This window comes from Cicer arietinum, chromosome 5 (assembly GCF_000331145.2).
Source record: "Cicer arietinum cultivar CDC Frontier isolate Library 1 chromosome 5, Cicar.CDCFrontier_v2.0, whole genome shotgun sequence".
Lineage (NCBI taxonomy): Eukaryota > Viridiplantae > Streptophyta > Magnoliopsida > Fabales > Fabaceae > Cicer > Cicer arietinum.
Genome location: NC_021164.2, coordinates 73,269,558 through 73,282,593, shown reverse-complemented (window position 1 = coordinate 73,282,593; position 13,036 = coordinate 73,269,558). Strand labels below are relative to the sequence as shown.

The window sequence follows — 13,036 nt, the reverse complement described above, 5'->3', positions numbered from 1 at the left end:
ATAAATCGAGTTCCTAAAATCAGGAAATCACAACACCCTAATTCAATATTATAGCATAAAATTTGTTTGGGACTTCCCTAATTGGGACATTTGTTAATGTTCTGTTGCATAGATTGATTGTCGATTCTGTAATAAATATATTGAACTATATGTACTATGGTATACTATATTATATACTATATAATAAAATAAATTATTTAATAAGTTGTCCATCCCACATTCTAGTTGCAATGTGGTAGAAAGATAGAAAGGATCTCTGAGAAATAAAAGTTGGTCATGTGGCTGATGTTGATGCATGTAATCCTGTTCCTCCTCCTAATCGTGTTGTGTGTGATCCTTAGATGAAGGATTATGATGTTCCTCTTACTCAAACTAATATAATAATCCTTCTCTTGTTGCATCTATCTATTCCTTTTTCTGGTTTTCTCAACGACAATTTTTTTATTAGATTGTATAGAAGATCAAACTCGAGAATGTTCTACAATGTTTTTTACTCCTTACTGCAAAAAAAAAAAAAATTGAATAAAAAAAATGTAAACAAAAAATTTGAAAAATGGAAAGAAAAAAAACTAACCCACCATGAAATTTTCGATTTGAAATTTTTAGTATTGAAATATAAATTTTATTCTTAAAATTTCTGGTCAGAGAAATTCAATTTTTTTTTACTTTTTTGGAAATTTGAAAATGTAAAAGTATGTTCAAGATATTCAAATTTGTTATAATTTTTATATTCACTTGGTGTACAAAATCTAATTTTCTAGTATTCTACTCCCATGTTAATATTTGGGCTTATTAGCCATTCAATCCATGCAAAGGAAAAAGATCAAACGAATATTTCGACCAAACCAAAAAAAAAAACGAATGTCAAGAACAAGAACGTGAAACGAAGAAACTGGGACGGGGAAAAGATCACGAAAAAGAAAAAGAGTAACGAGACGAATTAACAGAATCTGTTCGGTATCTCCTTCTTAAACCAGAATTCTTTGAAACCATGGACTGCCATATTCTTTGTTCTCCCTACGTTGATTTCTCCGACTGCACCGCAGTGTTTGTTTTTGTGTTGGATCACAGACATTTAGGTAATAGCCACTATTGATTAATGTTATTGCGTGTTGTAGAATGAAAAAACCAATATGAAAACGATAATTTTTGTTAACATAACTTCTAAGTAACCCTTTTAATTCAATTTTGTGTACCTCAAATGGATTATTTGTCTAACATGCAAAAACTAAATGTTAATAATGTGGTAATATTTATGAGTTTTGTATACGAGTTTTGCAAATCATAGAAGATGGGGTTATTATTTCTTCGATTACGTGTACGCAGGAAATTTAATTTGTAGCAAGTTATTGTTACTTTATCAAATGCATGTGAAATTAATACTCACCTAACTATGTGAAACTTGTAATTCACGTTTCATATAAATCACTAAAGTGGTAGTGTTAAATTAAGCATTCTTCATCAACCTGCGAGCCTCAGACTTCCATTCCAATTCAAGCATTGTTTTTCTGCAATGCAAAGCAATAGGGGAGAAGAAACTAAAACACAAAACCACCATTTTCCCTTTTTTATTGGGATTATTTGAAAAGGTATTTAATTATAATGTGTTGTGAAATTAATTTGATCATGTTGTTTGGAAAGTTTTTCCTGACAAAGGACAACTCATGGGACGAAAAGCTAGCTTTTCGACAATGGGGCTCTTGTTTATTGGTTTTGTTGGTTGGCCCCACTGTTTTTCTTAGCCTTTACTTCACAATTTTGCTGAGCCATTGCGTATATATTTGAAGAGGTGCTAAGCCTTCTTTTTCACAAACAGTGTTAACAACTTTCATTCCCACTGGACACATAAACATTCTCTTACTTACCTCAGGTACCTTGCTAGTCTTATTTCTTTCTCGGTAAGAAAAATGTGCATGTTCTCTTAGTCATAATTGTTTAATTATGAATTGATTTTTTCGTCATACTAATTGAATGGCTTCTGGTTGATTGTTGTATTGGCTTTAGAAGTCTGTTGAGAAACTATGGAAAACTCAGAGAAGGTCGATGTTGGAAAACTCTCAGAGGTATGCACTTCTAATATCCACTATTCACTATTCAGCAACTTTTCATATGTTTATGGTGCATTGCCTTATTTAATTTGTTAACAAGGATCCTGCATTAACCAAAATGAAATGAATTATGCACCATTCATGTTTGTGTTCAATCAAGTCGCGTGGTTATCATAGGACATAAAGCATTGGATATGATTGTAGGTAATAAGTTATCTAGAGCTTCATAACTAGCTGAAGTCCTTGTAAATATAAGATGGAATCAGTTTTTTATGTATATAAATATTAAACTGGTCTGTTAATGGACAAATGATTCATTATAAAATATTATGGTCTTTTAATCTATGTAATTGACCCTACTATGAGGAGAAGTCTTCAATCGTTTTTGTTGTCAACTATGCTAGACTGGGTTATAGTTTATTTGGAAGGACCTTCTTCTGGAGGTGAACTGCTTATAAAATAAAATGAGTAGAAATCACTTGCTTCAGTCCAAATGATTATGAACATAATGTAATTATTTATGCACATTTTAAATACTGTTACATCTTGGTGATATTCTACAGCATGGTAAGTCTAATATATTTAATGAACATTCAAGCTCATAACTTGTGTACTGGCTATCACTTCTTCAATTGCTAGATCGAAATTGCTTTAAAAATGTGTCAGTTTCATTTCTCTCATTGTTTCATGACACACTTAACACTTTAATTTTTTTACACCAATTTTTTATGCATTTCCTCATTATTTCAGAACACAACAAACACAGGACGTGTTTCCACCGATGATGAAAACATCATAAGGAACCCTCAGTTTGAGGATGGCCTGAATAATTGGACTGGAAGAGGCTGCAAGATTGTGTTACATGATTCCATGGGAGATGGGAAAATCCTTCCGAAATCCGGGAAATTATTTGCATCTGCAACTGAACGCACTCAAAGCTGGAACGGAATTCAGCAAGAGATCACTGGACGAGTGCAGCGCAAGATTGCGTATGAAGTCACTGCTTTAGTTCGGATATTTGGGAATAATGTCACTACATCTGATGTACGTGCTACGTTATGGGTTCAAAAACCAGATCTCCGAGAGCAGTATATAGGCATTGCCAAGTTAGTATATCTATCTCATTTCTTTTTCACCCGGGTACACATAGCATAAGTGATTTGATTTTCTTGGTAATATTATAAAAGAGAAAGAAGTTTGGTGTAATTATGATAGAGAACTTTCAAAATCATGAATAATTGATATTACTTTGGTCCCTCAACACATCTTTAAATTGCTGAACGGGAGCTTGTGTTTACTAAAGTGTGCAGGCAACAGATAAAGATTGGGCTCAAATGCAGGGAAAGTTCCTTCTAAATGATTCCCCCTCAAAAGTAGTTGTTTATTTGGAAGGCCCTCCTGCAGGCACTGACATTCTTGTAAACACTTTGGTTATAAAGCATGCAGCAAAAACACCGCCTTCAACACCCCCTGATTTTGAGGTTGAGCTTCATCATATTTTCTACAGATTACTTAAATTTATTTTTACACATTCATTGTTAAAATTGAAAACTTAACTATTGCCTTAATGTACTTTTCTTGTATGGCCAATTCTGTACGCTTCAAGAACCTGAACATTGTTTTTTTTTTTCTGTTGCAGAATGTCTCTTTTGGGGTTAATATAATTGACAACAGCAGTCTGGATAATGGCACCAACGGGTGGTTTCCTCTTGGTAATTGTACTTTGAACGTTGGAACTGGTTCACCACGTATAATTCCACCGATGGCAAGAGACTCTCTTGGTCCTCATGAATCCCTGAGTGGGCGCTACATTCTTGTAACCAACCGTACACAAACATGGATGGGTCCTGCTCAGATGATCACTGAGAAATTGAAACTCTATTTAACTTATCAAGTATCTGCTTGGGTCCGGATTGGTTCCGGATCAACTGGGCCTCAGAATGTGGGTATTTCCCTTAGTGTTGATGGCCAGTGGGTCAATGGAGGACAAACTGAAGTCGCCGATAGCAGATGGCATGAAATTGGTGGTTCATTTAGAATTGAAAAACAGCCATCTAATGTTATGGTTTATATTCAAGGTCCTGCTTCTGGCGTCGACTTAATGGTTGCTGGAGTTCAAATTTTTCCTGTCAATAGGCAGGCAAGGTTTAGATATTTAAAGAAACAAACAGACAAGGTACCATGATGACATCTAAGGTTTATTCTATATATTATACACAATTCTAAAGTTAAAATGTCTTATATGAACGGACAACTGACGCTACTCCTTTTATTGATATCTATTTATATATTCTGCACTGATAAGAAATATGATACTTACATTATAAATTTTTTTCCAGTTTCTCATTTCAAACATTTCTCAATTGCTGCTCTGCAGATCCGTAAGCGTGATGTTACGTTGAAATTTTCCGGGTTGGACTCATGCGAGTATACATTTGTGAAAGTTAGACAAATATTGAACGATTTTCCAATTGGATCATGCATCAATAGAACAAATATTGACAATGAAGATTTTGTTGACTTCTTTGTTCAACATTTTAACTGGGCTGTATTTGGTAATGAGTTGAAGTGGTATTGGACAGAGCCACAAAAAGGGAATTTTAACTACAACGATGCCGATGAGATGTTAGACTTGTGTCAGAAGTACAAGATAGACATTCGTGGTCATTGTATCTTCTGGGAAGTAGACAGCAACGTTCAGCAATGGATCAAATCACTGAATAAAAACGATTTAATGACAGCTGTCCAAAATCGCTTAACCGGCTTATTGACTCGCTACAAAGGCAAGTTCAAGCACTATGATGTTAACAATGAAATGTTGCATGGTTCATTTTATAAGGATAGACTAGGTAAGGATATAAGGGCAAACATGTTCAAGACTGCACACCAACTAGATCCATCAGCTACCCTATTTGTGAATGATTATCATGTTGAAGATGGATGTGACACCAATTCATCTCCAGAAAAATACATTCAACAGATTATTGATTTGCAAGACCAAGGTGCACCAGTTGGAGGAATTGGAATTCAGGGTCATATTGATAGTCCTGTGGGGCCTATTGTTTGTTCCGCGCTCGATAAATTGGGCTCTCTTGGTCTACCAATCTGGTTCACCGAGCTTGACGTGTCTTCCACTAATGAATATGTCAGAGGCGATGATTTGGAAGTTATGCTGCGCGAAGCGATGGCACACCCTGCGGTAGACGGTGTAATGCTGTGGGGATTTTGGGAATTGTTTATGAGCCGAGACAACTCGCACTTGGTGAATGCAGAAGGTGATGTTAATGAAGCTGGGAAAAGATTCATTGCTCTTAAACAAGAGTGGTTATCTCATAGTCATGGTCATGCTGATGAGAAAGGGGAATTCAACTTCAGGGGATTTAGTGGTACGTACAATGTGGAAGTTGTTAGCTCAGAAAAGATAACTTCCAAGACATTCGTTGTTGACAAGGGTGACTCTTCATTGGTTATATCAATAGACTTGTAAGCCTCATAAATTAGTATTAAGTGATTGTAATGACATGCACTTGTGCTTATGAACAAGTTTTTTTCTTCTTCATGTGGTTTAATGAAAATACCAAGTTCTTAATGTGATGTTAATATTGCTTGAAACTACCATTTCGGAATTAAATACAGTAATATTTGTTGGTTTGTTATTAACTAGTTACTGGTCATTATACTCATTGAAGGATTTTTCAGTGAAAAAGTAATCATTTTCATTGCCGTCAAAAATCAAAATCGTTGTCTTTTGACCTTAGAAAAAAAGCATCAAATAACCATTGAAGAAGGGACAAAAAGATAAGAAAAATTATGGTTAATTTCTTCTATTCCCATTCTTAAATCTCCCTAGTAAAGGCAAACAACCCCTTACCACAATGAACAGATTAGATTAGATGTATTTTATAATTTTAGAGTTTGATAATGTAAAACGTCAATTAGATAGTAAAAAATAGGTAAAATGATCGTCTAAGTTTTACAAAAATATTAAATTGATCATTTAGTTTTTTTTAACAAGTTAATGTTTTATGTTTGTAAACGTTACAATTTTGAATTATTTTTAATCTTAATCCCAGTTTAATCATTTGTAGTTAGAGATTTTAAAATTTTACTATCAATTTTATTATCGATCATATAAAGAATAACATGATAAATTTTCATGTTATTTTGTGATCTGAATTATGAGAATTTTACGTTAAATTTCAAAAATCTTAATATGTATTTCACTCAAATTATCTATTGTTTAATTATTTTTTAAAAAATTGATTGAGAATTTATGTTCTTAAGATTATTGTAATCAAAACTCTTTAAAAATTACATGAATTTATTAAAAAAATTAGAAGAGTTTGAGATTTTAATTTTTCTGATTTAAAATTAAGATCATCGGTACAAATATTTACTAACATAAAAACAAACTTGACATCAAAAGAAATTTATATGATTAACTTGTTAGAAAAAAAAAAAAGATAAATAGCTAATCTTTAATTTATGTAACTTAGAGGACTGTGATATGTATTTTGCCTAAAAAATAAAATTGATGTTAACCGGAAATTCCAATTATGAAGTATTTTTATATATTTTTTAATAAATATTAAGGGGTAATGAGCAACCACCTAATTCATTTAGGCTTTCTAGGCAAAATCTCATTAAGCCCCTTGGTCCATTATGAGAATAGCCGAGCATTACACTCAAACTCATATCAAATAAAATAGTGTATTCTTTTTAATTATAGTATTAAAGTTATTTAGACATACTTAAAAATCCAACAAATCGTTCAAAGTTGAATGCAATATTAATTATTATTTTGTTAATAATATCTTTAAATATTTATTGTAGAAAAGAAATAAGTTGAATGAGATAATAAGTAATTAATGATATTATAGAAACAAAACAACTAATTTTATTTTATTGGTATCGATAAATATCATAAAACAACAATTAAAAAGGAATAGACAGAGTAGTCAATATAGTACTTTAAACTTTTAACACAATAAATAAAAAACAACAACAAATTTCTTAGAAAATAACACTTAAAAAGAAACATAGGAAGTATTTTTCAAAATTTGAAAAGGAACAATGAAAGTTAGGTTTGTTTTAAACTTTAAGTAATTTTTCATAAGATAAAAGTGTGCTTTGTACTAGCTAGTCATCCTCTTCAAATTATTTAACTCACTAATTATTTTATAAATTTGCATAATTTTATCACTAACCTCAATTGTTTCTTGTTGATAATTTGTGTCAATTTTACGGCGATGACAAAATTAAATTAAATTTCACCTAGTAAAAATAAAATAAAATAACTCTTGATTTCTAATAGCATAGAGAAAAAGTATTAATTATATTTTGATTTTCTATATAAAAATACTAATTAAAATATGGTATAGAATTAGAAAACTTTAAATACCAAAATTCAACAATGGAGGTAGTATATTTGTTTGTGGAAATATAATTTGTTTTTCCAAAGCTCAACTATCTATTCTTTCGTATACATAATAGTACTTTATTTTTTGTATTTTTTTTCTTCTATTATATTATTAATATATTACATTTATCACGTTGAATTTATATCTCTTTTAAACGATTTAAAAGAAGTAGATCAATAATTTTTCTTATATCAAATATTAAAATGATCGATTGACGACGGTTTAAAATATGAATTTTCAATACAAATATAGGTTTAGAACTATTGTCTAAAAATGGTTTACGTAAGCGTGCTTGTGTGGAAAGGTTGGTTACCTAATTAATATTGTCATCAAGCATACAATTAATCCTCCAAAAGCATCATCAACTTGCATCCAAAGGAAAGAACGCGTAAGTAGTTAGTTATATTGATTATCATTAATTCATTATCACTACTCCTAATAGAGCTGATTGGGTCTACGCCGCCGACACATACAAACAATTGGTGCCAATCAGAAATTCGACAGTGACAACATTAATCATTATGAACTTATCAAAACTAAATCACTAATACTTCGTCTGCTCCAATTATATAACACCAATAAATTCATAAATTTATTTATTTCTATCACTTTTTAAATAAATCATATAACAACTCGTGCGTACACAAAAAAAACTACAAAATTATTTATACTCGTCTAATCGGTTTTGCTTAATCATTCAACTAATGATTCAGCTATCGCATAGTATCTTTAAAAAATTATTTATATAATTGGCAGCTAACTAAAAGCATGCTTGATGAACGCATGCGATAGTTTTGTTGTTACTAGACTTAACCCATTTCATATCAATGAAACTCAAAATACATTATGGTGGCAAATGAAAACCAGTGTGATCCAGAGCGTAAGATAGATTTTTGTCGTCTAGTAACTCATTTTATTATCAATAATTTGTTGCCCAGTAAAAACAACATCAATATTGGTGCGTCTAACTAAAAGGATCCTATAAATTGTAATAATAGAACTAATTATATTATGTTAAGGTTAACATTAAGTACATCAAGAACAAGTTGTTTACAATCAAATTCAAATATGACATTCTTCACATTCTTTTGTTTGGAGTTGCATCGGTCTTAATAATATAAACACATGGAATAGTTAAAGAATCATTTTTAACTAGATTGTTAAATAGCAATGGATTGAACATAGAACAGTACATTAGTTATTATGTCATCACAGGCATAAGTCACATGTTTAACAAAATAAACATAAATACCAACAGATATCTTTGAGACACTTATATTAAATTCAAAAAGAAAATATATTATGAGAAATTATGCACTTTAAAATATTAAAAAAGAAATATTTTTTATTTATTTATTTTATCACGTGCCCTTGAGTACTTGTTAAGGAAATTAAAAAGGAAATCAAAAATAACTATTGAGTAAAAAATAACACTTTTTATAATTTTAAAGTATGAATTACATAAATTTCAATATATATTTTTTCACATTTAAATTATTAACAAATACTTTTAGGATACTTTATTAACATTTTCCTAAATATATAAAAAAGTGACTTGCTAGTGATCATACACGTAAATCCAGCAAGGTTGAGACTCACCCATGCATGCACCTAAAACATGGGTTGAGTTTCTCCCAGTTTGATTACTTTAATTTGGTGTATAAATTATTAACGCATATTTTTAGAACATGTGATATAAAATAAATATTTATTGATTTTATACACATAAAAACTATAGTAATGAAGAAGATCCAACTTGTAAAACACAAACGATGAATCGATCATATCAACATTTTTTAGAAAATTTTAAGTTACAAAGAAATCATTAAACTTCCCAAATATCACATGGGCACATAAGAGCTGGTCCAACACTTATCGATATTTAAAGTGACCTCTAAGCAAGACATTGATAAAAAAAAAATTATGCAATTTTAATACTAATAATAATATTTTATTATAATTTTATTTAAATTTTTACATTTTTTTTCTTCTAATTTTGAGATGCAAATGTTTTATTATGTCAATTGGTGTTTTTTACACAACATTTTCTTGTTGTATTTAAATATTTTTATTTTTTCAGTATATATATATATATATAATGGTTTTTTAAGAGGCATAAAGCCTTTGTTTTATAGAATTGTCTGCTCGCACTAGTTTTTATTATAGTTGAAGTTGATAGTTCTCTTCGATTTTACATTTTATTTTCTCTGTCCTAATTGATCCATTTATAAAAATATTGTCTCAAAATGAATGATCATTTCAATTTTTAATGTATTTTTATTTATTTATATCATTTAATTGATACTACTTGCATAATTTTCAATACAATATCTTACACTAAGTATTTATGATATTAATAATGGGTCTAAATAATTTTATAAAATTAGTATTTTTTTCTTCTTTTATTTGTATATTTTTTAATATATATAAAATAATCAAATAACTCAATTATTTATTAACAAATGAGAGTGTGATTCCTTTAATATAAAATTATACTACATTTTAGTATTATAAAAATTGAACCTTCAATTATTTTTTTAAATAACAAGAATCTTCTCAAACAAACAATTCAGAAAAAGTTAATATACAACTTTTGGTTTTTTAAGGTGTGTACGCGTGCAGAAACTAATATTTGTTCAAGAATCTAAACCATATTTACAGTTTTTTTAGAGTTGCCACAGTTAAGGCATACTTCTCCCAAATACTTAATTTTATATGCATGAATCACATACTATTTTTTTACTCAATAAATCACATACTTTAAGTTACTCAAAATACTAACCAATCATAATATCACAGCAGATTTGCTAATTAATGTACAACTTTTATGAGTGGAACACTGATTCAGATTAGTAATTATGAGACAATGGCAATTTAAAGGTTATAATATATTAACATAAATTGAAAGAAAAAAAAAAAAACTTAATCCAACAAATTACATAATGGGCTAATAGCATAAGTGCGCCACATAGTATCTAATTAGTAATTAGTACTATAGATGAATCGTGTATGATGTATCATTACCAAAGAAAATTATTTGAAAATGAAATTGTATTTAGCTACCCCCTAGGCCCTAGCTAGCAATAGTTGCAAAAGATTGGGTGAACGAATAATTATTACTATTATTTGTGTAGAAGTGAATATGGGGCTTTGGGCTAAGAAGCAAAGTGGTGGTGGGAGAGGGTCCAATGTTACTATTCTCATCACCGCCGCTTCCGGTGCAAATTCTGTTACAAGAAGGGCAAATTGTAAGACCGGCTACCGGAAGCTGCATATGATTAAATGGTGCATCTGTTGTTTTCATCGATTTAAGATCTTTCAACTCATTTTCCAGCCTCTTGTTTTCTTCTGTTAGTGTTTCATAACATTTTTTCAGTTCTTCACAGTCCATTTCCGTTTTTTTCAGCTTTGTCCTGCACATTAGAGTCACTATGACTATATTAAAACAAGAACAATATTAATTAATAACTATGCAATATGGGGTGCATTTGTCGCCAATTAAAATAATAATTTTAACGTTCAATAATTTAAATATTTTTTTTAAATTGAAATTATTTTGTATTTATTTATTATAATAAAAATAACTTTTTATATAAAAAATATATGTAGAAAATGATATATATAGATATATAGAAAAATATTAAATGTTACGATAAAAATCAACAATAAAAGTATGTGTTTTCTTTTAATTGATTTGACTATTTTATATATTGTATTAGTGTATAGCTTTTTTTTTCCAAACTTAAACAATAACATCGTGTTGAATAAATATTTTTTTAAATTATTGTTCGATTGAAATGTATTATCATATAAATTATATTTATAAAATTTGACATTAATCTATAATCATTTATTATGTCATCAAGATGTGTCAAAATTAATGTTATATATAATTATATTGATGTTAATCTTAATGACATAAAAATTACTATAAATTAATATCAAAATTTATATGTATGATATTAACTTTCTATTTATCAATTGATTTAAAAGATATTGAAAAAGTGTGAAACTTGGTGTAACTTTTTTTTATGTAATTTAACTCTCCTATCTCTCTATATATATATAAAAAAAAAAAAAAAAATAGCCAAAACAGTAATTTTTTACATTCTTATATTTGGAAAAAATTAACAAACAAATAATCAACTCCTGAGAGAATTATTTAAAATACATAATTTTTTTCATTTAAAAAAGATGTAAGAAACCGATTCTATGAAGTAATTGATAAACATGGAGAATCATGTATATATAGAGAATTAATTATGAGAATATATATAGTACAAAAAGAAGACGCATAGTACAACCTTGCCCTCCTGTTCTGAAACCACACCTCTACTTGTCTGGTCCGAAGATTCAGCTTCCTTGCCAATTCTTGCTTTTCCTTCTGATCAAAGGAAAATGATAAAAAGATAATTTAAAGAGCATGCACGCATTTTATAAATTAAACCAATAATTGATGGCTAATTAATTTAACATGAAGCTACAATAACATAATACACACTCTCTTCATAATAAAATAAAAACAAAAATAATAGTTGAAAAGTTATGTAAAAAGTTGATGTAAGTGGTTAGCATCGATCTAAGATTAAATATACAACAACTTTTCAATTAATATTTTTGTTTATATTTCATTGAAGAGTATTACATAAAATAACCACTAATTTTTAACATTTTATTATAAAAAAATACCGGATTGAGAGTAGAATGATCTTTGAAGGTCTCTTCCAACAATTGGGATTGTTGTTTAGTGAGCCTAAGTTTCTTCCTGTTGGTGTTACCATTTTCATCAACATCATCAACAAGAACCTTTGATGGATTAATATTATTATTCTCTACATATGCTGCAGGCACATGTGTTAATTCTTCGCTGTCTCTCTCCCTCTTGATGCTAATATTTGTGGAAGAATTGGAAAATGAAGAGAGTTGCAAACTGCATGTAGAAGAAGCATGTGAAGGGGATCCTCCTACTCCTAACGTAAGAGATATTATTGGGTTTGCCTTATTAAATGGATCATCATCCTTTTTCTTATGGCTTTGTTCATGGAGGCCTAGACCAAGACCAAGAGAGATATCAAAACCCATCAAAATGTTATGTTGATTATTTCATTTCTTTACACTCTTGTGAAAATCATATATATAATGTGTAAAAAGGTGTGAGCTAGGTAGAAGACAAAATATGTCGTATGTAAATAGTTTATGATTGGGTAGACGGTATATATGTGGGGCTCCTTATCTATTTAGTATATATTATGCAAGAATTTTGTACTAATAACTTCTAGAAAGTTGCATTCACATTTTTTTAATGATGATGAGGATGTTAATCATATCATTCTCTATACATTTACTTGTTATATTATTACTTCATCTGTAGCAAAATAATTGCTATGTTTAACCATTTTACAAAGATTAAATAATGAATCATAAATGAAAAAAAGAGTATATATGTGATTTTATTGTATTATCCTTCATAATTATTAGTTTATTCTATTTATCATAAATATAAAGTGAATAATAATAACAATGTTAATTAGATGACAAAATTAAAATTAAAAAAATTGCAATGGAAAT

At 29.3% G+C, this 13,036-nt stretch overlaps 2 protein-coding genes across 5 annotated transcripts; one reads left to right on the top strand and one right to left on the bottom strand.

The window, feature by feature from the left end:
• The first annotated feature begins 1,502 nt into the window (after window positions 1-1,502).
• On the top strand, window positions 1,503-5,711 carry LOC101490177 (endo-1,4-beta-xylanase 1-like). Of its 4 annotated transcripts, none has more exons than XM_027334273.2 (7): window positions 1,503-1,589; window positions 1,817-1,870; window positions 2,005-2,063; window positions 2,799-3,154; window positions 3,352-3,529; window positions 3,688-4,224; window positions 4,426-5,711. In XM_027334273.2, exons 3-7 carry the CDS (start codon window positions 2,022-2,024, stop codon window positions 5,533-5,535), a joined length of 2,223 nt encoding a protein of 740 aa, XP_027190074.1. In that variant the 5' UTR covers window positions 1,503-1,589; window positions 1,817-1,870; window positions 2,005-2,021; the 3' UTR covers window positions 5,536-5,711. The 4 variants fall into 4 exon arrangements, with proteins under 4 accessions (XP_027190074.1, XP_027190073.1, XP_027190075.1 ...); XM_027334272.2 differs by having other exon boundaries at window positions 1,571-1,589; window positions 1,817-1,898; XM_027334274.2 differs by having other exon boundaries at window positions 1,575-1,589; window positions 1,817-1,898; window positions 2,008-2,063.
• A 4,626-nt stretch (window positions 5,712-10,337) lies between these two features.
• On the bottom strand, window positions 10,338-12,592 carry LOC101491148 (homeobox-leucine zipper protein HAT22-like). The gene is made up of 3 exons (XM_004501431.4): window positions 12,158-12,592; window positions 11,773-11,852; window positions 10,338-10,881 (listed from the first exon to the last, which is right to left on the bottom strand). The coding sequence occupies exons 1-3, from the start codon at window positions 12,548-12,550 to the stop codon at window positions 10,542-10,544; spliced, it is 813 nt and encodes a 270-aa protein (XP_004501488.1). The 5' UTR covers window positions 12,551-12,592; the 3' UTR covers window positions 10,338-10,541.
• Between the last annotated feature and the right edge of the window lie 444 nt (window positions 12,593-13,036).

Bases quoted from the DNA above. Each gene is read 5' to 3' on its own strand.
- LOC101490177 (XM_027334273.2), top strand. From the start codon at position 2,022: ATGGAAAACTCAGAGAAGGTCGATGTTGGAAAACTCTCAGAG. The intron at 3,155-3,351 runs GTTAGTATATCT...TGTTTACTAAAG, and splicing joins CAGTATATAGGCATTGCCAA to TGTGCAGGCAACAGATAAAG. The intron at 4,225-4,425 runs GTACCATGATGA...GCTGCTCTGCAG, and splicing joins TAAAGAAACAAACAGACAAG to ATCCGTAAGCGTGATGTTAC.
- LOC101491148 (XM_004501431.4), bottom strand. From the start codon at position 12,550: ATGGGTTTTGATATCTCTCTTGGTCTTGGTCTAGGCCTCCATGAACAA. The intron at 11,853-12,157 runs GTATTTTTTTAT...TCCTTTGATCAG, and splicing joins ATCATTCTACTCTCAATCCG to AAGGAAAAGCAAGAATTGGC. The intron at 10,882-11,772 runs GTTGTACTATGC...TCTAATGTGCAG, and splicing joins TTTCAGAACAGGAGGGCAAG to GACAAAGCTGAAAAAAACGG.